The following is a 25,197-nucleotide window of genomic DNA, read 5'->3' on the forward strand; positions in this document are numbered from 1 at the left end:
TCTCAGTGCTGTGTTTTAACCCGCTGTGCCACCAGAGAGGGCCAAATAAAATCTTTTAAAAAGAGAGAATTAGGTGAAATATTAAAACATGTGACTACCATGTTCCAGACTCCAGGCTTTACACAGATTCTATTACCCAAACTTAAAACCCTATGAGGTTGGTATTGAAGCTGAGATTCAGGAAAGCTCTTACAAAGTTGAAAAGTTACTCAGTGTGCTATTGCTGGGATTCAAGCCCAGGAGCCTGCCCACCAGAAACCAAACAATTAGCATGTGAGTAGCCTCCAGTTAGAATTTGGTCAGAAAGTCACAGTAAATTATTCTGGTGTCTTGACTTGAAGCCTTTGTCAGATATTAAGCTATTTCTATTTCTGGCTTCTTCAAGTCAGCGGGCCTTTTCTCTGTTTCCATTTTAGAATCATTGTTCTTTATGCATCTACTACTATTCGTGGAAACTTCCAGTCTGGAAAAACTGGACTGATCTAAAGAAATATTTTTGCACAGTTTTAGTTCCATCCTTTTGGTCCCAGGACTGTACTTCAGCTCTACATTCTCTTCTAAATTCTAATTCATAAGCATTCATTCATGCATTTATTCATTCAACAAATATTTATGAGTGTCTGCTGCATGCCAGGCGCTGCCTTCAGAGAATGACGCAGGCTAAGTCCCTGCTGTCAAGTTCCTGATGTTCAGTGGGAGGAGAAAGCAGAGTGTAGGATAACACAGTAGGTACTGACAAGCATTAGGGGCACAGCAGATGGAAGACTTGGGCCACCGGGGTGGAGCATGCCACGACCGAGTCTATAAGGATGGCTGGCGAAAGCCTCTCCGAAAAGGTAGTATCTGAAGAGACACAGAAAAAGTGCAAATCAAAACTGTGATGTTCTCCAAGCAAAACAGAACAAAAGCTCTGACACTAAAAAAAATGAAACCAAAAGAGAATGAAAAGGTAAATCTGGTAAATCTGTATGATGAAGGATGGAGATTAGACTTTTGGAAAGAACAGTGTACTATACACAGGTGTTAATTTCTAAGACTGCACACCTGAAACCTACATAATGTTACAAGCCAATTTTACCTCAAAAAAATTAATGAAATATTTCAATAAGTAAAAAGTGATGCTCTTAGGAGAGAAAGTGCAGCAAGAACAAAGGCACAGAAGAAGAAATAATCGTGGAGTGTTCCACGAGCAGTGAGAAAGCCTGCGGCTACAGTTTAGCAAGAACAATACGTATGTATTTAGTTTTTGTGCCTAATTCTTCCATTAATTTTCTTAGCATCTTTCCTTGTAGTAGGTTTCTGTAGACCCCTAATTTGTCTTATCGAATCTCCCTTGTTCTTGGAAGCTAGATCAGCGGGCTTGTTAAGCCTGTATGTAGTATATACTTGGTGTGTGCTACCAATAAGAGCTTAAACCTTTTCCTAAAGAATAAACTCAATAGAGTTATCTTTACTTCCTCATAACTGTTCTGACCTCATAAGCATTTTTATTAGGTTCCAGTAGGGTAAAGTTGCTAGATAAAAGCATATACTTGGGCCTTTACCCCAACTGCTATTTTTTTTTAAAGATTTATTTATTTGTACATACAGAACTGGGGTACAGGTCAGAGATGTGAAGGGTGAGAGGATTCACCAGAGACAGAGTGGGGAGCAGAACAGGTAGATCAATGAAGTACACTGCTGAGGGGAGCAGCGGGCGGGTCAGGAGAGGTCTGCCGCGCCATGTGGTCACCTCCAGGGCAGGCGGGAATCGAACTCATGCGGAAGTGGCTTTAGCTTCTCAGTGCAGCGCTTTGACCCGCTGCGCCACCAGGAAGGGCCCAACTGCTATTTTTTAAAAAATCAAAGTATTTCAATACATCCCAAAGAGGTTCTGTGGCCTTATCTAATGCTACACTAGGTTATCCATTAGCCCAACCCTGACCTCATGACCTGAAAGCACCCAGAGCTTTGTCTATGCCTCATTCAAATTTGTACAAAACTGAACAATGATGTGAGAAAATAATAATAAATAAATAAACATGCCTCTTATCATGGGACACCCTTACTATGTCTCTCCATAATCTCCATTTACTCCATAAACTTTTCAAGTAAACAGTATACTCTCCTCTTTTGGTTGAGAGTTATACCGCAGTTCCATTCATTCACTTATCATTTCCTTCTCTCAACAAATAGCTATTGAGAGTCTATTATGTGTTGGACAGTGTTCTGGGTGCTGTAAAAACAGAAGTGATATTTACTCTCGGAACTAAATGGATTCTATGAAGAAGTGTTATGTGAATGACTAGAAAAAAAATACTATTAATAGTAAGCGATTCTGTGAAGAAATCGAATAAACCAGGAAGACCAGATAGACTATTTAAAAGAAGGTCCAGGAGATGATGGTTAAGCAGAGACCTGGAAAGCTGAGGAAGTAAGCCCCACAATCATCTGGGGAGAGGACACCTTTGAAAAAGAAATTAAAGACCTAGATTTGTTATGTTCCAGAGATAGTGTGAAAGCAAGTATATCTACAGTTCAGTAAGTATAAAGGAGGATGATGGAAGCAAAGAGTCTAAGACAAGGACCAAATAACATGGGGATGTATACATTAATAGCCACTAGTTCCCAGCAAATCTTGGACAATTTTCTTAAAGTTATAGAGTATGGGCCCTTTACTGGAAATAATCTAGGTAGGGTAATGCACATGTTGTTTAAATAAAATCAGGAAAAAAATATAGATAGCAGCAGTCACAGCTGTACACTCAAACTTATCTGTTTATTGACATGAAATTCACATACATAAAATTAAACCATTTTAGGTAATGAATTTAGTGGCATTTAGCAGTTTCAGTGTTGTATAGCCACCACTTCTATCTGGCACAAACCACTGTCCTCACCCCAAAAGGAAACCACAGATCTACTAAGCAGTTGTGTCCAATTTCTCCCAACTACTACTAGCAACCACCAGTCTTTCTCTTTCTATGGATTTACCTAGTTTGGATATTTCATGTGAAGGGAATCACATGGTATCTGAGCTTTGTGTTTGAAATCATTCACTGAGCATTAATGTTTTGGAGGTGGATCCACATACACCAAGCGATATGGCACAGTATGTAGATGGCCAATGTGTTTATCCCTCCATCCACTGATGGACACATAGGTTGTTTCCACCTTTTGGCTGCTGCAAATAGTTCTGCTGTCAGTATGTATACAGTGTATATAACTCTTTGTCTGAATACCCGTCTTCGATTCTTCTGGGTAACTATCTAAGCGTATACTCGCTGGATCATATGATAGCTCTTTATTTAACTTTAGCTTTGGAAGACCAGACACACTGTTTTCCACAGCAGCTGAATTATTTCACAGCCCATGCTATTCTGACTCTAAAGCCATGTCCATACTTATAAGCACCTGAGTCCTCACACCTAACTTTTATGTTGGAGCTAGTTACCCTATCTAACCACACTTTACATGAGTGACAACCAATTTTACTAGTTCACCCAACCTAATTGAAATGGACTTTTATTAGGAGAAAAAAAAAAAACCTAGGAAAAAATTAATAAGGACAAAATAAAACTTTAGAGGTGATAATCTTAGTTATATAATTTCCAACACAAACTATTCAAGCCATGAGGAAGTACTCTGGGACCAAAACATTTCCTCAGACCCCAACTGAGTTCCAGTGCCCTTTATATATTCCATTTTTTAAGAATATTTCTGATTTGATAGTTCATTATACCCATTATTAGGGTGACTCATATAACCACTGGTTAGCTGAATGCCTTCAGTGTTCTCAGGAATTTGCTAGATAGAGGGGATCAAAGGTTCCATATTGTCAAAGAAAAACAGGCTGATAGATAAATTAGAACCTACCTTGAACTATTCAAATCAATGAAGAGACAGTGATTCTTAGAGTGTGGTATGATGTCACTACTATAAACATCATCTGGATGTGATGGCCATAATGAGCCAAACTGTCTAGCACCTCTGGGTCAGAACCTAGTAGTCTGCATTTGAATAAGCTTCTCAGATGACAGCAATGAACACAGAAGTTTGAGAAGCAACAGAGATTGGGAATGTTTTTATTTTAGCATTTTCTGAATAATTTGAAATTAAAATGTTTCATAAATACTTTGTTGAATTTGAACTATTCTGAAATTTTTCATCAAGCTACAAAGCATTTTATGACCATAAAATAGTGGAAGCATATTGTTTACATTGTCAGGTCTTTGTAAGCTTACTGCATTATCTGATCAACTGGAAATTTATTCATTTCTCCATTCAGGCAGTAGACTGCCCCCTTCTCTTTCTGATGGAATTCATGCTGAGCTTTGGGAATGAAAAGTGAACTTGTTGGACAGTCACTACCTCCTGGTGTTTATAGTCCAGCGTCAACCTCACATTTTGTCTTTAACATAAAACACAAACTTTCTTGGTGGGTTATAGTAGCTAGGGAACATTCTATTGGGTGTTTTAAAAAAAGCATTTAGCACTTTTGCTTCTTAAGCAGAATTGATATGGTACTTGAGGCTTTCCAGCATACCTCTGCAACTATTAAAGAAAATCTGATTTGTTCTAGAATAACAGTGAATGGTTGATACACCTCAACCCTCTCATGGAACCCAATGCCTCTACTCCTTTTCTTTTTTGCTGCTAGAAGCAAGAATTTTGAATTATGATGATGATAAACTTATGTTTATAACAACATATAAAAATCCCTTTTTTGTATACTTGAATCAATGAGATTTAACTTAGTTTCCTAAAGGTACCATTTTGTTAGAATTTGTGGGCTACTATTTATGTTTATTCCTTTCTTTCAAAAAAATGCACTAGTGTTTGAACTATTTAAATATAACACCCATAAGCTAAAAATAACATACATAACAATTTCAAGTGAATACTTATAGTAGCACTTACTTATTTGCTATTTGCCCACCCACATATCATTTGCCAATGTGCAGTTTGCCAACTGCAGTTCAACAAATGTTCTAGCAAAACTATCTCTCATCTGTATAATTTAGAGGTTAAGTGTAATATATGTTCAGAGCCAGCTTAAGGATGTAGTAGAAATAATTCAAGAATACTATGTTAACTTCTCCTTAGCATTCATAAAAACCTTTGTCCTTACTCTCTTACTACAATATAAACAATAAAATACATGAACAGTCAACAGGAAAATGAAGAATTCACTAAGGTCACTGGGAAAGAATATCAAAGCCCAGTGAAGGTTCCTATAAAACAGCTACTTGGATCATCTTATACTTCTCTTTAAAATCTGCAGTGCTGGTTTGACCCCCATAAAAGTTTGAAGGTTCCATTTGAAAAAAAAAATCTTTAAAATTCTAGGTATATGCCTGAGTTTATTCTAGGTAACAGTAAGAAACAGCTGGTAAAATTTTGTGAAAGGAAGATAAGGAATTTTTAAAGTTGATGAGGGAGGAAGGGATAAGGATTTCATTCATGGAGCTGAAGCTGCTCTTCTGTACTAGGAAAGGTTTTAGAGCTAGACATCCTTTTTCTCAGAGGATCTTCAAATAAGCCCATGAGCTGACAGTGTCATCCCTGTTTCTCAGAAGGGAGGTGATTTGAAAAGGCTAACTTGTCCAAGCTCACACAGCCGTCAAATGGCAACCAGATACCTGAGACACACAGGTTCTACATCTGCTGTTCACTCAGCTACCCAGGAGGCTAAGGACACACTCAAGGTCTGGGGTTTCAGCAGATGGTGGCCTTGGCGTAAGGCAGTGTGAGCAGGAAGCAGGATACCACTAAGACCCCTTGTTACCATTTGCTGATAGTGAAAGTTCCCTCTCCATTTTTCTGAATATTAGAGACCGCACAGACATCATAGAAAATAGACTCCAACCATCAGCCTTTGTATTTCAAGTCACCACAGCAAATACAATCTGCTTCCCTGGTTTTTTTTATGGTTACACTTTTAACTTAAAATATGGACATTTAAGAGCTGAATGACTGTTTTACTATTGGGTAGTTGATAGGTGGTAAAGCTCTACATCTTTAGGGTTTTGTTTGTTTTGTTTTTGTCAAGAGTTAAATAATTTTGCAGAAAGTGGCCAAGTATTATGGACACTTTATTCCCATCTAGAACACTATATCATCCTGGGTTGATGTCAGTGAGACGTGTTCACTGTTCTTCTTGTCACTTCTGCAGACAACAGAGCAATTTGCTTGAAATGCAAATCCTAAACACTTAACTCACTTTGTTACAGGGTTACATCCACAGAAGTCATAGCTCCTAGGTCTGGAATGGAAATGATGATCTCTTTTACATTAAGTTTCAATGATATCTATGCCGTAGTCTGTATATGTGTGTATGTAGATTGTTACAGGAGTTTATAATTAGTTGTTCAATTGTTTTCATTTATTTTTATTGATCTATGTATATTATATATTTATACTTAATATTTTGTTGACTAAGAAAGTATTAACTCTAAAATGTCTGTGCTGAAACATACATATTCTTGCCCAATGCAGAAAAGCTATACTCAAACCCTTAAATTTTTCCCCAGCTTTAATTTTACTAACCTACTAATTTTGTTAACTAATAAAAGATAAAACAAATCAAAATATAAGCTAGGGAGCATAAATACACAATAAAATATTAGCAGATGTTCCCCCAAAGAATGTCACATGTGTAATAAAAATTTAAATGGTTTACTGTATGAAAATTTTTGTAGTTATTTCTAATTTTGTCCCTTTGATTTACTTTAATTGATACATTCATTCTGTTAAGTAAACTTGGAGAAAATCCAAAAATACTATAAAAGCTTCCATTTTGCTCAGTTTTCAGAACTCATTTTTTTTAATTATATATATATATATATTTGCCTTCAATTAGCTCTTGTGAGGTCTGCAACTGTTTTTGACATTGTAGAGTGAAGTTTCAGAAATAAAATTAGTGGAACAGCATGAAGATACAAATTTTAAAAATAATTTTGGGAATAGTCAAATTTTATGTCAAATCATATTCATCATGTAATTCTCCAAAAATTTTAGTTGGATATTATTTTCTATCAATACTTTCTTTAAGGATATATTTATTTATGCATATAGAACTAGGGTACAGGCCAGAGGTGTAGGGGAGGTGAGAGGATTCACCAGATACAGAATGGCAGAGTAAGGAGCAGAACAGGCAGATTGACCAAGTACATTGCTGAGGGGAGCAGCCGGAGCGTGAGGAGAGGTCTGCCGCGCCATGTGGGTCACCCTCCGGGGCAGGGGCTCCAAAGTAGCTACACAACTGTTTTATTTCTTAAAGAGAATAAGCAGTATGGGTCCTCCCTAGTGGCGCAGTGGATTAAAGCACAGCACTGAGGAGCTAAAGCCACTTCTGCACGAGTTCAATCCCCACCCCGGAGGTGACCCACATGGCGCGGCAGACCTCTCCTCACCCTCCGGCTGCTCCCCTCAGCAGTGTACTTCATCTATCTGCCTGTTCTGCTCCCTGCTCTGTATGTGGTGAATCCTTTCACTGTCCCTGCACCTCTGGCCTGTACCCCAGTTCTGTATACATAAAATAAATAAATCTCTAAAAAAAAAGAGAGAGAGAATAAGCAGTATTATTTTTTCCTGCTACTTCATTGATACATAAATATCTACTGACACACAGAGCAGTATTTATATGTAATATAGACAATTATATATTATATATTTATAATTATATGGATATTGCTGATCATTATATCATCTAATATTTATGATACTATTTAAAAATGCTTATCAAGCAATCTTGCATATATTACCTCTTTCATAATTCACATCAGAGTTCTATGACTTAGGTCATTGTTCCCACTATAGGCATAAGTTTGGAGAAGTCATGTGAATTGTCTAGCATTGCTAAAAATAACAACCACAACCACCAGATTCATAAATAATAATAGCAGCAGCAATGATAGAGGGGCAGCAACTGAAGATTGTTAAGCACATATTCTGTGCCCATCACTATGCCAAGAGCATAATAAATGCTCTCATTTAATCCTCATAGCAGCACTTCTAGGTAGCTATTATCCCTCCTTTGCAAAAATGTCTGCAGCTTGGGAAGGATAACAGCATTTCCCAAACCAACAGACTAATCCCGAATTCCAGCTGGGGCAATCTGACTCCCCAACCTGCCCGCTCAGTGAGGGCACTGAACACCTCAGGGCTGACCTTTAAATCCAGATCTTCACATACTCCACCTGATGTTCCTTCCATAAGGACAGAGGAGGTCTCACCTGACCTCCAGGCAGCACCCTCCACACACAAGGCACGAGCCTCACTTCATCACTGCAAAGCTGGCCTAATTCTCCTTCCCTGGCTCAGCCCACACTGAGCCCTTATAAGGACAGGACCTAATAGGTCCCCAGTGTCACTGCCTTCTTTGCCTTCCGGGTTGAGATATGGAAATCCATGAACAAACTTGTCTTCCAGCTTTGAGATTCAGAAGCTCCCTTCCTATGCTTTACACAACCAGGAGAATCACATCTCAGGAAAAGCAGACGAACATGGGATAATCTCTCTGAATGAAAAGCTATGTCCACCCCCTCCCAAAAAAACATTGCTTCCAGGGAGTCAGGTGTACCACTGATTTAAAAAAAAAAAAAAGATTTTGTTGTGAATCTGGATTAGCCCTTTGGTTTGGGAAATGCTGTTATCCAACTATGAAAAGGAGAAAAAGGATTCTGGTGGTAGAATAAAGCACTGATTTGGAGTCAGGTGTTCTCTTAATCTAGGCTCTACAACTATTTTTATTAGTGAAATGGACAAGTCATTTCTTCTCAATTTCTTTATGTGTAAAAATAGTCCTGAGATTCTTGCAAATCTATCATTCAGCATTACTTTCTACTAGTTGAGGTAGCACTCATCTACCACTCGGCATGTGTGTGTGTATCCATGTGTGAGAGAGAGAGAGAAGGAGTGTAGGGAGAAGGAGGAGGAGGAGGAGGAATGTAAGATTAGTCATGTAAATAAACATGAGAAAGAAAAGAAAGTTAGTAAATACCCATAGCATGGTAAATATTTTATAGACTGTAACAATTAAACTGGATTCAAAATGGCTTTACTTGTAAGAGTGGGGGGGGGGGGTTGTCTGTTAATCAAAGAGCAAATTAGGGATTTACTTTACCATGATATCCTCTTCGAAGGACAATCACTATCATTTAGGGTTCTAATATTTAGATATTGAAAAGTCTTGGATTTTGAAAACCAAAGGCAATGACTATCTGTTTCTTTCAGTATATGTGCATAGTTTTATTTAAAGGAGTGTCCTCCTTTTGACAACTGGTGATCTATGTCCCTGAGAGGTAAAAGGAGATATATTTTATGTACTAGGTGGTAGGTTCCTTTGATATATGCAGAATAAACTTTTCATTTACTTCCTTTTTTTTAGCTGACACTTTTTGCTGATTTATTGCAAGCTAAAGGATAAATATACATGTGTGCTTTATGTAATCTGGGAAGCATCTCTCTGGTTTAAGGTGGTAAAGAAACTACTTTCCATCATTTAATTCTTTCATATATAAAGCTGTGGTTTTATCTTTTGAATGCAAAAGGAAGTTATCTTTTAAAACTTCTCAATGCCATTCTCTACATGATACATTTTTTTATATGATTATATGTTTCAGGCTCTGCTTGATACTCAGAATCTTCTGCGTGCACAGATTACAAATTTTACCTTCAACCTGGGCTTTTCAGGGAAATTTTACCATACAGGTAAGAAAAAGGGGAGTGACTATTATCCCAGCCACCTTCTCCAAACTGCATACCTTTCCTAATTACTCATTTCTGGCTTTTCTGTGCCCACTCCGCCTTTGTTTGCTCCTTATTCCATCCCATTCAATACAGTTCCTTTTAACTGTCACAAAATACTAGTGACTTGAAAGGTTACTCATCTTATAGTAGTTAGTGGTCTTCCTTTCCTGTTGAACTACCACCTACATGTAAAAAGGTTCATAAATATTAAGTTTAGGGGTCCACAAATTATCACAAAATGTCACCACTGTGTGGCTAGCATGCAGATCAAGAAATAGAATGTTACCATGCCTTTCCACCTGTGCCCCAAGGTGCTAGCCTCCCCAACAAAACCACTCTCTTGTCTTCTGTATCAGCCAGTCTGGCTTTGAGATAAAGTGTAGAAGGAATTATACATAGACTTCTCTGTGTCCAGCTTATTTTGTTCAACATCATTTTGGTTTCACAGATATTACTGTGTATAGTTGCAACTTTTTCACTTTCATTGCTTTACAGTATTTCAATGTTAGAATATGCAAACATATCTTTATTCCATTTCTTTGAACTATGGATGATTGATTTCTATTCTTTGGTAGCTGTCATGTTACCTGTCCTTCCAAGGACAAAAGTAATTTCTTTGTTAACTCTCAATCATGAGAATTGCTAGTTATATAGACAGTTGTGATCAATTTTAACACAAGATTCCAAAGCACTGTCAAAGCTGTTGTACCTATTTATGTCCTGACAGTATATGTTTCTCCATTATTCTCTGTCCTCATTAATATTTGATGTTGTATTTGTAATTTTAGTCTTTCTGGTGGGCATGCAGAGATATGCGGTTTTAATGTACATTTCTCTCTGATGAGTGAAAAAATAGAGCTTCTTATATATGTTCATTAGCCTTTTGGGTATCCACTTTTGCGAAGTATCTTTTTTTCCTATTTTTCTTGGTGTCTTGTGGAATTTCTTTATATATTCTTACTGAGTCAGTCCTCCATCAGTTATTAGGGGCAAATACTTTCTCCTGTGTGGCTGTTTTCTCAATCTCTTAATAGTTTTTTTTTTTTGAACAAACATACTAAGCAGGACATGGTCAAATTTATCTTCTTTTTGTTCTATGGCCAAAGATGTCTTTTAAAAGACATCTTTACATACTGCACAATCATGAAAATATGTTTCTACATTCTGAAAATGTATCTACCTGTGATCCATCTGGAATTCAGTTTTGTATTATGTGAAGAGGGGTGATGATATTTTCTTTTTTGTGTGCAAAATAAACTATCAACAAAATGAAAAGGGAACCTACTGAATGGGAGAACATGTACACTACTCATATATGTAAAGGGAGCCCTTCTTGGCGGCACAACGGGTTAAAGAATAGCATTATGAAGCTATCAGCAGTCACTGTAGCACTAGTTCGATTCCCAGCCAGGGAGGTGACCTACATGGTATGGCAGACTTCTATCTCGCCTGCAGCTCCCCTCAGCAAGTGTATTTCAGTCAATCCACCTGTTCTGTTCCCCACTCTGACTCTGATGAATCCTCTCACCCCCCACACCTCTGTCCAGTACCCCAGCTCTTGTATGAATCAATAAATAACATCTTAAAATACAAAATATATTAAAAAGTTTCTACAGCTTAATAGCCAAAAAGTAAACAATCTAATTTAAAAATGGACAGAGGGTTTAAATAGACTCTTTGAAAAAGAGGTACAGATGTTTATCAGACCCAGTCACTAGTCATCAAAATGCAAATCAAAATGATAATGAGATAGCACTTCTCACCTGTTAAAATAGCTACTGTCAAAAAGACAATAATCAGGCCCTCCCTGGTGGCGCAGCGGGTTAAAGCACAGCACTGAGAATCTAAAGCCGCTTCCGCATGAGTTCGATTCCCGCCTGCCCGGGAGGTGACCACATGGTGTGGCAGACTTCTCCTGACCCGCCCGCTGCTCCCCTCAGCAGTGTACTTCGTCAATCTGCCTGTTCTGTTCCCCACGCTGTCTCTGGTGAAGCCTCTCGCCGCCCCTGAGCCTCTGGCCTGTACCCCAGTTCTGTATGCACAAATAAATAAATCTTTAAAAAAAAAAGACAATAATCAGTAAGTAATGGTGAGGATGTGGAGAAAAGGTAATGCTTGTGTGTTGTTAATGGAATGCCAATTGGTGCAACCACTGTGGGAAATAGTATGGAGGGTCCTCAAAAAATCTAAAATAGAATTATCACTAGAAATAGATCCAGCAGTTTCATTTCTGGGTATTCATTTGAAGTTAATAAAAAATTTAACTCAAAAAGATATATGTGCCCCATATTCACTGCAGAACGAGATAAGGAAGCAACCTAAGTGCCCATCAATATGTATGGATAAAAATGTGATGCTTATACATATGGCCAAATATATACACATAAATAACTCAATTTTATTCATCCAGAAAATACAATGAAAATCTTAACATTTGAGGCAACATGAATTGACCTTGATGACATTATGCTAAGTAAAATAAATCAGAAAGAGAAACCAAGCACAGTATGATCTCACTTGCATATGGAGTCAAAAAACAAAAATAAAAAACTCATTAATATAGAAAATAAACTGGTGGTTGCCAGAGACAGGATGGGGAATGAGCAAATGGATGGAGTCAAAAGCACAATTTTTTTTTCCAATTGTAAATAGATCACTAGGACAATATTAATAATTGAAAATTTGACAGTTGCAGAGTAGGTCTTAAAAGTTTTCATCATACAAAAAAAAAATATGTGTAACTATGTGGGGTAACAGATGTTAGCTAGACTTACCATGCTGACTATTTCACAATACATACAAATGTCAGCTATTATGTTACAAACCTATAACCAACATCATGTAATATATCTGAACTTTAAAAAATAATGATGTCTTGTTTAATATTCCATTTCTTTGTTGATGGCACATAAAAACAAAATTGTTTTTCTATACAGATCTTGAATCAAACAATTTTGTACATTCACTTATATCTATAGTTGTAGATTCTTTTGGATCTTATACCTATACAAAGACGTAACTCTGAATAATGAAATTTGTATTTCTTCCTTTCAAGCCTTATGAATTTACTTTCTTTTTCTTGCCTGTGGCACTCATTTGGATTTCCAGTACAATATTAAATAAGAGTGATGATGGTGACACTCCTGTCTTGTTCTAACCTCAGGGAGAAATCTTTCAGTAGCTCTGTTCCAGTTCTCAAGGGAAACTTATTTCAAAAGAATATTTTGTAGAAACTCTTTATTAGCTTAAGGAAGCTGCCTTCTATTCATAGCTGGTTAGAGTTTCACTTTCAATAGTTGAATATTCTTTGTTATAAATTATTTGTTTCTCCTTCCACACTAAAATAAATCCTCCATGAAGACACACTGCTGTAACACCAGCCCTAGAACCGTGCCTTTGAAAAATCAATTAAGGAACAAATGATTGAGTCAAATAAAATCACCTTCATGGACCCTCCCTGGTAGGACGCATCACTGCAAGCAAGCCATAGCCCCTTCACTGTGAGTTCGATCCTGACCCCAGAGTGGCACAGCAGACCTCTCCTGATTCGCCACTGCTCTGTCTCACTCTGCTCCTCACTCTGACCCGCCCACTGTTCTGCTCCTCACTCTGTCCCTGGTGAATCCTCTCACCCACCATCCCTGCACCTCTGGCCTGTACCGCAGTTCTGTGTGCATAAAATAAATAAATCTTTAAAAAATAACCACCTTCCTGTTAACTTTTATAGTATATATGCAACAATTCCTAATTGCCCATGTTGTGTCATTTTAAATATTACGAATAATTAAAAGCTTCTTAAATGTAAGAAAACACTCCCAACAGTTAATTTTTGTGTGTGTGCGGAGCCACAAGTGCTAAAGAGTGACCCTAACCAGCAGCTCCCCTTCCTTTGTTTTTCTGAAAGATGTGTCTGCTTTCCTTGTTTGAGCACTCAGGTTCACAACATGAATGTTCCCTCTGTAGCCAAAGAAAGTATAACAGAGGGTGAAGCTAAGGCTGAGGCTTGAAGGAGTCTTGTTAGTTAAATATGATAGAAAAGCTCCCATTAAAACAGAACTTGGCTGTTTTAATGGTATTTACCAGTAAACACCATTTTGAGTGTGGAAATATACAAAACTTAATACTCTGAGTCTTTCAAAAATTAGATATTCTAAAGTTTATTGAATTACAGTAACTTCTTTTTAAATAAGTAATTTCTTTCTCTATTAAAAATTCTATCATTATATTCAATCTTGAAGTGATGAAGAAAAATAGCACTATAACAATAGTAATACTTTATTTCAGGAAAAGGTTTCATCTTTTTTCATTTATTTTAATATTGAAGGATTTGTGCATTTTATAAGAAATAGATGAAGGGCATAAAAAATATAGTTCCCTTTTAGTGAGTCATGCCATATTCTAGGTACATAGCTAAGCATTTTCATTGAATTCTAAAAGTTACAGGATGTTACCTTGTTTTCTAGATAAGAACAAAGATACTTAAGGAGGTCCAAGGTCATATAGCTAGTTAAGTGTCCAAAATAGTATTAACTTTAGGTCAGTCTGAGCTCAAATCTTATGCATTAGAAAAAAAATAGACATTATTGTTTAATTGGCTGCCCTGGATGAAGGAAGCTGAATCATGAAAGGGTTCTTCCTCTTATCTCTAAGGTCTATAGATCAGTATTAGGTTTATGTTTCCCTCCCATATTATATGTACGCATTGATAAGCATCATGTATATCTTTTAAAATGTATATATTATAATCATGTATGATATATACTTATGTATGTATGCATATAATATATAAATGTGCCTATGAGTGTATTTGTGTATAAATGCATATTTCTACCAATAGTATTAACAAATTGTAATAATGTCCTAGAATTAGTTAACAATGTGAAGAAAAGTGCTATTTGAATCAGTGACTGATGATCTTATGTCTAAAATCCACATTTAGTCATTGATTTAAGGTACTGAATTTGAAGCTGCTGAATCTGGCTAGAATTCAGGTTCAGAATTCAGCTTCCTTTCCAATCTCCTCAGTGATTTAGGACATTTACTTCACCTTTCCAAACATCAATTTCCTTCACTGTAAAAGGAAGTTAGCAGGTGTCTTTATCTTATAAACTTGTGAAAATTAAATGAGAAGATGCTTGTATTACACTTAATACAATGCTTCATAAAAGGTAAAGTCTGAATCAATGACTTTTTTTTTTACTAAATTGCTAGAGAAGGAAATGACCTACATGAAAATTATTTAAAATTAGACAGAATAAGTAATTTGCAATAACTTTGTAAGATTTCAATGCAGCTTTGTAACCAGAAATGACACCTAAAGTTAAGGAACTTAACTTCCAGATTTCCCTTCCTCCAAAGCTCTGCTTTGACATAGCTGGACATTCAGGGAGATAGAGGGCTGTCAAAAGTCTAGGGCAATCCACCACAACAACTATGTGTTGGCTGCTCTTCATCAGAATGTTTAAAGTAATCATCAGTAGACACTAGTTCACAGTGTCATTAGTTCTAAAAACTAATTTAGTCCCTAAATCAGGGCTAAAGGAAGTAAGTTAAAAACTACATACAAAGAAAAAAATATGAAAGGTATAAGATTATGACTACTGTGAATTTACATACAACTGCAGAGGGCAGGCTTCATTTGTCTAATCCATGCATGATTCAAATGTATGAATATTTTAATAGCAGATTTCACCATGATTTTTAGAAAGTGAAGAAATGCCTGAGCTAATGTTCTAAAGAACCCTGACCCCTGTTACTCAGCACTGAAAAATAAACTTTGAGTAAAAGCCAACTTAAAAAAGACAAAATGAGAAGAAAGATACAGAGAAAGGCAGGAGTTATAAAAGACAAGGGATAGAAATTAAGGCAATAAGTGGGGTTACTTTTATTAAACTAGGAAATTTCAGCTCACTGTCTATACTCCTTACACAGGAAGGTAGAGCTCAAGAATGAATCGATTATTAGCAAACCCCAAGTCTTGCCTCTTTTCAGAATAGCAATATATGACTGCACTAAGTAACTGAAGTAACCATAACTAACACAGTGTCCTGAGGACACACAAAACGTTGTGCAGAAGCAGAGTATCTTGGATATAAATGGAGACGTTTAACTGCAGGGGAAACAATGACATGATCCTATGTCAAAAAGCCAAATAAACAAACCAGAAACACATAGTAATGCTTCTTTACCAGGGCTACATTATTTGCATCTAAAAGGTAATATAAGATCTAGGTCTCTGGCATGAGTGAAGTCATCTTCCTATTTCTATGTCAAATGAGTGAAATAGCATGATCCTTCACCAATGAAAATGAAAGTGAGGACTGCTCTTAGTGAAGGCTCATGGTATCCCATTCATTTGGCATCACTGATTCTTTTAAATCAGGAGATGCATGTAGATGCACTGTGCCTGTATCTATAAGTAGCTTTCATTGCCTGATAAATCACAGAGTATGTATGATTCTTTTCCTGCCAGTGGGCTCTGCCTTCTTTCTCTTGGGAAACTTAATGAAGGAACAGTGGTCACAGGCACTGGGCTCAGAAGGCCAGGGGGAGCGCAGCAGGCCGTCTTCCATCCTAGCCTGTAGGGTCTTATTAAAACCAACCACATCAGAGCTGCTATTGAAAATATGGGTGGAAGTTTTCTACATACAGAGGAGATAGTTTTCGAGAACCCAAAGTTCTAGGGTCTTATTGAATACAGTGTTGTGGCTGAAATGTAAGTGTCATTGCAACATTCTGTGATGATTAATATCATTTTCTGAGACCAGGACAGGAGAGAGAGACCTTACACTGCTCTCATTTCATGCTTTAGTAAAGAAAATGCCTGGGGAAGTACAAAGAGTCTCCTACATCCTCAGTTATGAAAACTGGAACTGCTCACAGTCAGTAAACAACAGATGGGGGGGGGGAAGGAAGGAGGAAATAAAACAAGTCCAAACATGAAAATTTACAGAACTAGCTCTCAAGGAAACAGGAGTTTTTGATGGATAGTCTGCTTCTAAGACCTAGGAAGGAAAGTCTAAGAGCCATGAGAACCACCCAGGAGCCTTAGGACTGTTACTGTGATCTGACTGTGATCCTTCCATCTCTTCTATCCTTTCTCGCCTTAGGTTTTCTCTACTTTTCCCAGTAACAATTCCTACATTTCCCTTTTCCTCCTTTTTATGCATTAGTTTTCACTATTCATTCCTGAGTACTTTATCAAACCTAAAGAGGAGCTCCAATGTATTATGGAAATATTTTATTGTGACTGTTTTGATACAACCCATGTAGGGGTGATGGAATCCTGGAGCTCTGCCACACATTTCATTACTCACATTCCTTCAAGTACATTTCCTAATGTACCCCTGTTCTCTCCAAACTAGGAATCAAGGAAGCATGCTAAAAGTTAAGAGTTCTGATGTCCTTGGGAATGGTTGTGTATTTCCATCTAGTAGTGATTATTTTTAGCCACATCTCAAGTTTAAGAACGTTTTGCTTTTGTCACAGTGTCTGGTTGTTAGCCAGTAATATATGTTCTTTACTACATTTTATGTACAAAATATTATGTTTATCTAAGTATAAATGGTATCTCTGCAATACATACATAGAAGTACATAATCAGAGAGAGAGACAGAGACACACAAATAGTGAGATAACCAGTATAACAAATTCACTGAATAATCTTTTCTCCCCAAAGGAACTGAAGAGGAGGATGAAGGGGATGACCATCTTTTAGGGTCAGTGGATGAGTTCTGGTGGTTCCCCCACATGTGGAGCCACATGCAGCCGCACCTCTTCCACAATGAGTCCTCTCTGGTGGAGCAGATGATTCTCAACAAAAAATTTGCCTTAGTAAGTAACTTACTTCAAATATTATATTGAATTAATTTACATTAACTACAGAAGTGATCTGCATTTATATGGATAACCTCTTAGCAATTTCTGCAAATTGACACTTTTAAAACCGTGATTTTCTATGTGGTCATTAGAACAACTTGTTATTGAAGCCTTTCAGTGTGTGACTCTTGAGTGTGTACTGGGTTTTCATTACTATGCTTAATGGCTGGGAGGGTTCTCATTTAAGAGAAACTTTACAAGACACTCTGAGGATTCAATGACATGGCATTATGGTCAGAGCTCATACAACATAGCTCCTGTCCAGAAGAAGCTTCCTGTCATACAAGAAGGGTGTAACATGCCCACAGAAAAATTCTTCAACAAAATGAGATATCACAGCCTAATAGAAAACCATACAGACACAGAGGCAACAGTTCAGAGAAGTAAATATTCTTGTGGAAACAGAACTTCAGCAACACTCTGAAATAAGAATAAGATTTCAGTGCCAGGACAAACTGGAGTGAAATGAGGCTGAGGGAAAATACCAGGTAGGATACCATACTGTGACACAAGGTCATGAAAACTCAGTTGAGGAAGGCAGTGGAAAGGGGAAGAACACCATTCTAATGGCAACTGCTGACGTGTGATGGGGTGGAACATTCGGTTGACTAAAGCAAGATACTGTTTTACAATGAAGAGTTTCTGATTTGGCACAAGGAAATTTACAGAAAGGTTATTAAAAAAAAAAAAAAGTACAGCAAGGATACTGTGGCTGGGACCAGAGGGGCTAAGATGCAGTCATTAACAGGCCACTAGGCATGTGCTGGGTAGGAGATGGTGCTTTCTCTTTGCTTTTAGGAATTCTAAAGGGCACATAAACACATGGGAAGAGTCCAGACAGGCTCTATGCATTCATTCAACCTTCTCCTTTACTATGTGTAGATATAAAGGCCTTTTTTAACCCAGTGGAAACTATTCTAGAGAAAATCCTGCCTTAATTATCTTCTCTACCTAGAATATGCAAAAGTTTAACTTGTGCTAATATTGGTTTTCTAAATTGGGTCACATCCTACTTTTCTCCACCAGTTTGTTTGAAGTTCTGAATTAACAACAAGCATGAGTGTTTTCCAAAGAAGGAACTGAAAGAATACAGAGAGAAGCAATGGGAACCTCTGGGTGTTTAACAAGACTATAGGTCAGGAGTAGAACACAATATTCCAAGGAGTGACTGAGTTAGACTACATTTAAACTGCCTTTCTATGTAAGAGAATATGTAAGACACTTTCATGTAAAACTCTTGTTGTGGGCCTTCTCTATCACTGATAGTCAAATACTGGCTATCCCCATTGAGTTTCAGCAAACACATCTGATCTATTATCCTTTTGCTCAATATGGACACTCAGAAGAGAATCTGATGGCAATTTCAATTTAGCTTTGAAAGCTCTAATAGCTTATCACAGAAAGTCAAGCAAATCTTTCAAGCATAGTTGCATTTGATGGTTCCAGTCATTAAGAAATGCAATAAAAAAGGTTGATGAGAGAATATTGTTAGTTACCAAATATAGGCTAATTCAGACACTTTAATCATGTTTCAGCAGGTGGCCTTTTTAGAAAGGTGCCATTTTTGGGGCAAGAATAAGTTGTAGGCCCTCCCTGGTGGCGCAGCGGGTTAAAGCACTGCTCTGAGAATCTAAAGCCGCTTCCGCATGAGTTCGATTCCCGCCTGCCCCGGAGGTGACCACATGGCGTGGCAGACCTCTCCTGACCCGCCCGCTGCTCCCCTCAGCAGTGTACTTCGTCCATCTGCCTGTTCTGCTCCCCACTCTGTCTCTGGTGAAGCCTCTCACCGCCCCTGAGCCTCTGGCCTATACCCCAGTTCTGTATGCACAAATAAATAAATCTTTAAAAAAAAAAAAAAAAAGAATAAGTTGTAATGTTGATGATGGTTCTACAATACCATTTCAGGTATCATACAACTTTAAAAATTGGACAAAATTCCATGACTCAATTGAAAACATGAATCTAATTTTGGTACTTATGGTAGTTTTTCAATGATAAATTAGAAATTTTTATTTAAGAATTCATTGCCAACACCAGAGGTTGCATAGCACTGTTATGGATAATGCTACTGAAATTAGTAGTAGTAGAACAGTGTTTGAGTAAACATAAAATCTTGCCAAAGATACCCGTTTGACTGCATTATCATTATTCTTTCAAATAGCATCCTTCCTCTCCTCTAAGTTCAGCAGAACCTGCTAATTTACATTAACTGGAATATATTATCAATTAAGCAACTTTTTAGATTAGTGAGCACATTAACTTTTCTAATACAGAAATAAAGATTATAGTATCAACATGTAATTTAGAATCTATTGAAAGACTTTCTGGCTTAAGGAGTATATGATAATCTTTTCATTAGTTTGCTTGCCAGATATAATGAATTCTATCATCTTTACTTCAGTAAGACATTTTATAAAAAGGGACATTAGATGTTCATTTTGTTTATATTAAAAACAAAGTATAATTCTAGTGGGCCTAACAGACATGGAATTAAAGTCGGGATGCAGAAGGCACCCCTGAGCTGGCAGACCACTGCTGGAGTAATGAGAACAGTGCCACTGATGAAGGACCCCAGCCGTTACTCAAGCAAATGACCTATACGGTGACGTCTATGACTTACTTCACAAAAATAGCTGAAGGAACTTGGAAAGGGCAAGAGGTAGAAGAATAGGGCGTATCTTCAGCATAAATATTAACCGTAGAAGTACCTGTACAGCCATACCAATTACTAATATGCTGAAAGATGTCAACACTCACTGCTCCTCCAGCCTTCCCCAGTATGTCCCAAAGCTTCCACTTACACAGCAACTAAAGAGGCCTGATGTACGGTCTCCAGCATCCAGCTCCAGCTCCACAGGTGCCAGAAGCTGTGAGTTGTCAATGGCTTAATGGCTGGGAACTATTTCGAGTACCACCCCTTCATATAGTGAGTCATATGACCTAGAGTGAACTTGAATCTGTGCATTCGGAAAGGAAGTCACAGCAGAGGCAGTTTAGTCCTATACTGTCAAGTGCAATTCTTCTTCTACCCTAGATAAGTGTCTAACTGAATGGTAACTGACACCAGTGGGTGTTCCGTGTTTGTTACATGAAACTATAAGTCTTTCTTCTGGATCCTAAGACTTTATCATTGTTGTTGTTTAATGTAAGTTTTATTATTATTCAGATATGTGAGGAGACAACTGCTACTGAGAAGACTTTGTTCAGACAGTTCCTGACAGGGCCCCACAGGGAGCAAGGGGGAAGTTCAGGCAAAAGGCTTTGCTTTGGAAAGGCAGCACTTGACAGGGTAAGAAAGCTTAGGATTGGCTCCCTTGAATCCAAATTTCAGTGGGAACTGAAGTATAAGGCCCTTTTCTTGTCATCTGTTGCCTGTCCCTGAAGTGATTACGGTAAGGAGATCTCAGCTCAGCATCCACAAACAGATAAAGGCTGAGCTTGAGGGTCGGGATTCTGAACTCACTGGCTGCATTTGAAGAACATGCTCTTGGATAGGTTTCAACTCTCTCTAGGAACTGGTTGAGCTAACAAGAAAGTCTTTACAAGATCATCAAGGCCCTTGATGGGCATGATTAGTATAACTTCATATCTCTCTCTCTCAACATTCCACAAAGCTTCAAATTCCCATTCCAGTTACAATTTTTATACAGTTTCTAACTCAATTATTATTCTTCTCAATATATGGTGTCCCAATCTGAACACTATGGCCAATTGCTATGTTCTACTAGAACAAAAATGATTTAAAGTTAAAATTCCCCTTCATGTACAACTCATTTCTGTTTAATCAACAAAAGATCACATATTTTTAACTGAAATATCACTGTATATGACTTTGGTGAGTGGGTTCACACCGCCTAAGTTGTATGATATCACAGCACACCCACCAGCAAAGCATCCACAGCCCTTTGCTCTAGACCAAGGGGCCTCTTCTACTAGCCTCAATTCTGCAGTCACATTTCTAGGGTCTATTTTGGTTTAATTTGCTTTGTTTCTCTGTGTTCCACATACAAGTGAAATAATTTAGCATTTATCATTGTCCTTTTGAGCTATATTATTTAGCATAATCCCCTCCAGTCCATACAAGTGACAGACGTTTATTTATTTTTTTAATAGCCAAGAAGAAATCCATTTTGGATCTGTACCACATCTATGTCTCCATAGCCTGGCTACTGAAAATAGCTGCAGTGAACACAGTGGGGGGTACATGTATCCTTCGAATGGTTCAAGTAGATACCTAGGAGTGAAGCTGAATTGCTGGATCATATGTAAAATATTTTTAATATGCTGAGCAGGCTCCATACTAGTAAGATCACATTAAAAAAAAATTACCCCTAAGTCTGTCAGGCCATCTGCCCATCATCTATTTATTAAACCTTCGGGCATTTGTTTTTATCCAATTGATTTTGTTAACCAAAAGTAGCCTTGAGATTACTATTGTCACTTTACCATTTCATATGTGTTATATATTCCCTGTCTCAGCAAATCACCATACTGTGATTAAATGATTTGGTAAGGTAATATGCTTTTTATGCTTCCCACCCTTAATCATCAATATATTTTATATTTTATCAGTATGACTTCAGCTTCTTCATCAAAGAAGGTTAAGGAGATTTAGAAGAGCACATGTGAAAGTAACTATAAATCTACAAGATCTATTTTTAAATTACCTTAAGATGTATACTTCTGAAAAAGCTGAGTTTATTATAGTTTATCATTTACTTTATCATGTCTTTTCACCTAATTTTGTTTATACAATCATAGGTGTTTTGAATGCCTGTTCTCTTAAAACAAAAGAGTGATTATTTCTGTTTGTTTTTTGTTTTTTTTTCCTGTTTCATCAAAGCATTTCAACACCAGCGCTCACTAGTGAATATGGGATAATATTCTTTGTCTATTGTTGATCAGAGTCATTTTTTGATTAGCAACTTATGGAAAATAAGCTCATTCTGAGATGTGGCCTCTTTCACATTATTTTTACTTTTTTATTTGTTGTATTGATTTATTTTTGGCCATGGTTGTATCCCTCTGAACCTGTTTGTTTTCTATTTTTTTTTTCACATTAATTGTATTATATATTTTTAATGTTTAAAATGCATTTTAAATCAAACATTATATTTGGAGCATTTTTGCATATAATTAAAATTTTTATTTTTTATTTTAAAACAATGCTTACTTCCTCCCTCTCCCAGTTCACCTGTGCATCATCACCCTGGTTATATTTATAACAATACTGTTCATTTTTGTGCAATGAACTTACTTTAAATCCTGATATAAACAAGGATCCCAACAATATCTTCTTTAGAAAACAGCTAGAGTGCCTATCAATAGGTAGCTGGAAGTCTCAATGTTACTTAATTCTTGGCATAACAGTCCCGATGCCATCTCCATTTTATAGATGACAAGGTTGACATTGAAAAGGGTTGAATAATTGTCCCAAATCACACAGAGAAGCCATGAATCTGGTATCTGAAGTCAGTGCTTTCTGACTCATCGTTACTATATTGGATGTTTTCTTTCTTTCTTTTTTAATGGTTATAATTTTTTAGAAAGGATTACATTTGTTTAACATCTTCTTCAACTCTACCTCCTTGGCATGTTCTAGCAATTGATTCACACAACCTTCCTTTCATCAAAATGTTTTAAAATCTGTTTTCCTAAATTAAAATTTCATTCCCAGTTATTTTCAAAACTACCTAATTTAAGTAATTGCACTCCAAAATAGGACTGTCATTTCCTCCGCACAGTTCAGTCACTTCCACACAGACTACAGAATCATAGAACATTAGAGCAGGGTGTTGAGAATGGAGAGAAGCAGGAACAGACTGGAATCTAAGCGGACAAATCACATTACTATTGAATAATCAAGGAAGAAAGTGAAAGAGCAGCTCTTCCAGTGGTTGTGAGATTACAGACAGACATGTGAAAACTTTCTGAGCAAGAAATAGGGCTTTTGGCTGGATAGGTGAGGAGGAGGAAAAATGTATCAAAGGTCACAAACAGCACCATGGTTTGAACCTCCCAATTTTCTATCTCTGCATATTTATTTAAAGTTACAAAACTGCTGCTTTTTCTCTAGAACCTCCCTATTTTATCTAAACTAAATAGCTTCCTACAATCCGTATCTCTAGTGACACATATAATTTTTTTTTCTCATTTAGATCATTAAACTTTTGAAAATCATTTTGATTGCCTTGGGAACTTAGAATCCTTTTCTTTTTAGAATTCCTTTTTAGATAAACTTCCACTCACTTCTTCAGGCCGCCCCCCCCCCCCAACCCATGCCCCAATTTATAGGAAGATGTCATGGTCTCTGACAATCTGGAGAGTTCAGAAAAGTATTCTTCAATTAGTTTCCTTTTCTGCTAATAAAAATCTACGTTGCAAATTCAGCATATATAGGGTAATTTAAGCTAGTCTTGTAAAATAAAAGTTAAATTTAGTACATGTCCTCCATGAAATAGTCTGACTTCTCAAATTTATTTGTACACAAAATGAACTTAAAGCCTTTGTGCGTTCTTTAAGAAAGGCTGAGCTAGATCACACATGTGAGGATGGGAGAGACCTAAGCAGGTTCACGCACACTGCTCTCAAGTTGATTGCCCCTTCCTCCTTTACTGCTTTACAGTTTGTAAAATGCGAGGGCACATGTTTGCTGAGAGGTGGTTATGGGCACAGCAGAGATGGACGTGATGCAAAGCGAGAGGAGAGCAAGCCTCACACAAGGCCAGCCTTGTCTGTTTAGCTGTTCTCATCTCCAAGCAGTGTCTGCAATTTTTTCCATTCAGTAGTTCCCATTTTCACTCCACCACCGAGTTTTTCTTTCTACATAGAGATTATTGCAGTGACATACAAACTAGTCTCCCCAATTCCCCATTCGTACCCTTTATCTAATGTTCTGATCACATACTTGAAGCTCTATTATTCTGGTTCCCTACAGAAAACAGAACTGTGCACTTCAGTCAGAGAGATTTTTGACTCTCCAGTGGAAATGGAGACGTGATATTTCTGCACTGCAGATGTTTACTAAACATGTACTCATGCTTCCCACCATCTGCAGTAAATCTTACAACCCTGTGAGCCTGGCTGTTCTGGTGAAAATGCAGAAGTGAGCCTCTGAAATCTTCTCTGGTTTTTCTGAAGTCACACAGCCCAGGAAAGTGGGAGAAAAGATCTGATCACCAGGTCTGCATAACCTGGTGGCTCATAAAACCATAAGCTGATGTGGATGAGCTACCATTAGTGACTGCTGTTGCCAAAGCCCTCATAATCCTGCTACTACGTCCTCAGAGATTTTTAATTTTAACTCAAATTCTGAATATTAAAATCTGAGTTTTTCATGATAGTTTTGTCTTAAGTAGCTATGGATATGATTTGTATATTTGTGTGTGTGTGTGTGTGTGTGTGTGTGTGTTTGTATATGTAACACCACAGGTGATTAACTGTCTTGGTTGGTTATTTTAAGTTCCAGGAAGTATCATAATTTTAAACAAGATCAAATTAAACTTTTTCTATTCTTTCACAATGTAGAACCTCAAAATTAGTACAATGTAAACTTAAAGATACTACGGTAATCAATCGTGTATATTT

The 25,197-nt window shown here is 37.2% G+C and overlaps 1 protein-coding gene across 3 annotated transcripts in view; it reads left to right on the top strand.

The window, feature by feature from the left end:
• NDST3 (N-deacetylase/N-sulfotransferase (heparan glucosaminyl) 3) overlaps positions 1 to 25,197 on the top strand; it is a 139,699-nt gene that overhangs the window by 39,768 nt on the left and 74,734 nt on the right. For all 3 annotated transcript variants that reach the window (XM_012727971.1, XM_012727972.1, XM_004686630.1), the window contains exons 3-4: positions 9,606 to 9,693; positions 17,411 to 17,565. In XM_012727971.1, the coding sequence (XP_012583425.1) occupies positions 9,606 to 9,693; positions 17,411 to 17,565 (243 nt within the window). The remainder of the gene's footprint in view (positions 1 to 9,605; positions 9,694 to 17,410; positions 17,566 to 25,197) is intronic.

The sequence above is a fragment of the Condylura cristata genome, unplaced genomic scaffold (genome assembly GCF_000260355.1).
Source record: "Condylura cristata isolate star-nosed mole 26May11 unplaced genomic scaffold, ConCri1.0 scaffold00021, whole genome shotgun sequence".
In the NCBI taxonomy this organism is placed as follows: Eukaryota; Metazoa; Chordata; class Mammalia; order Eulipotyphla; family Talpidae; genus Condylura; species Condylura cristata.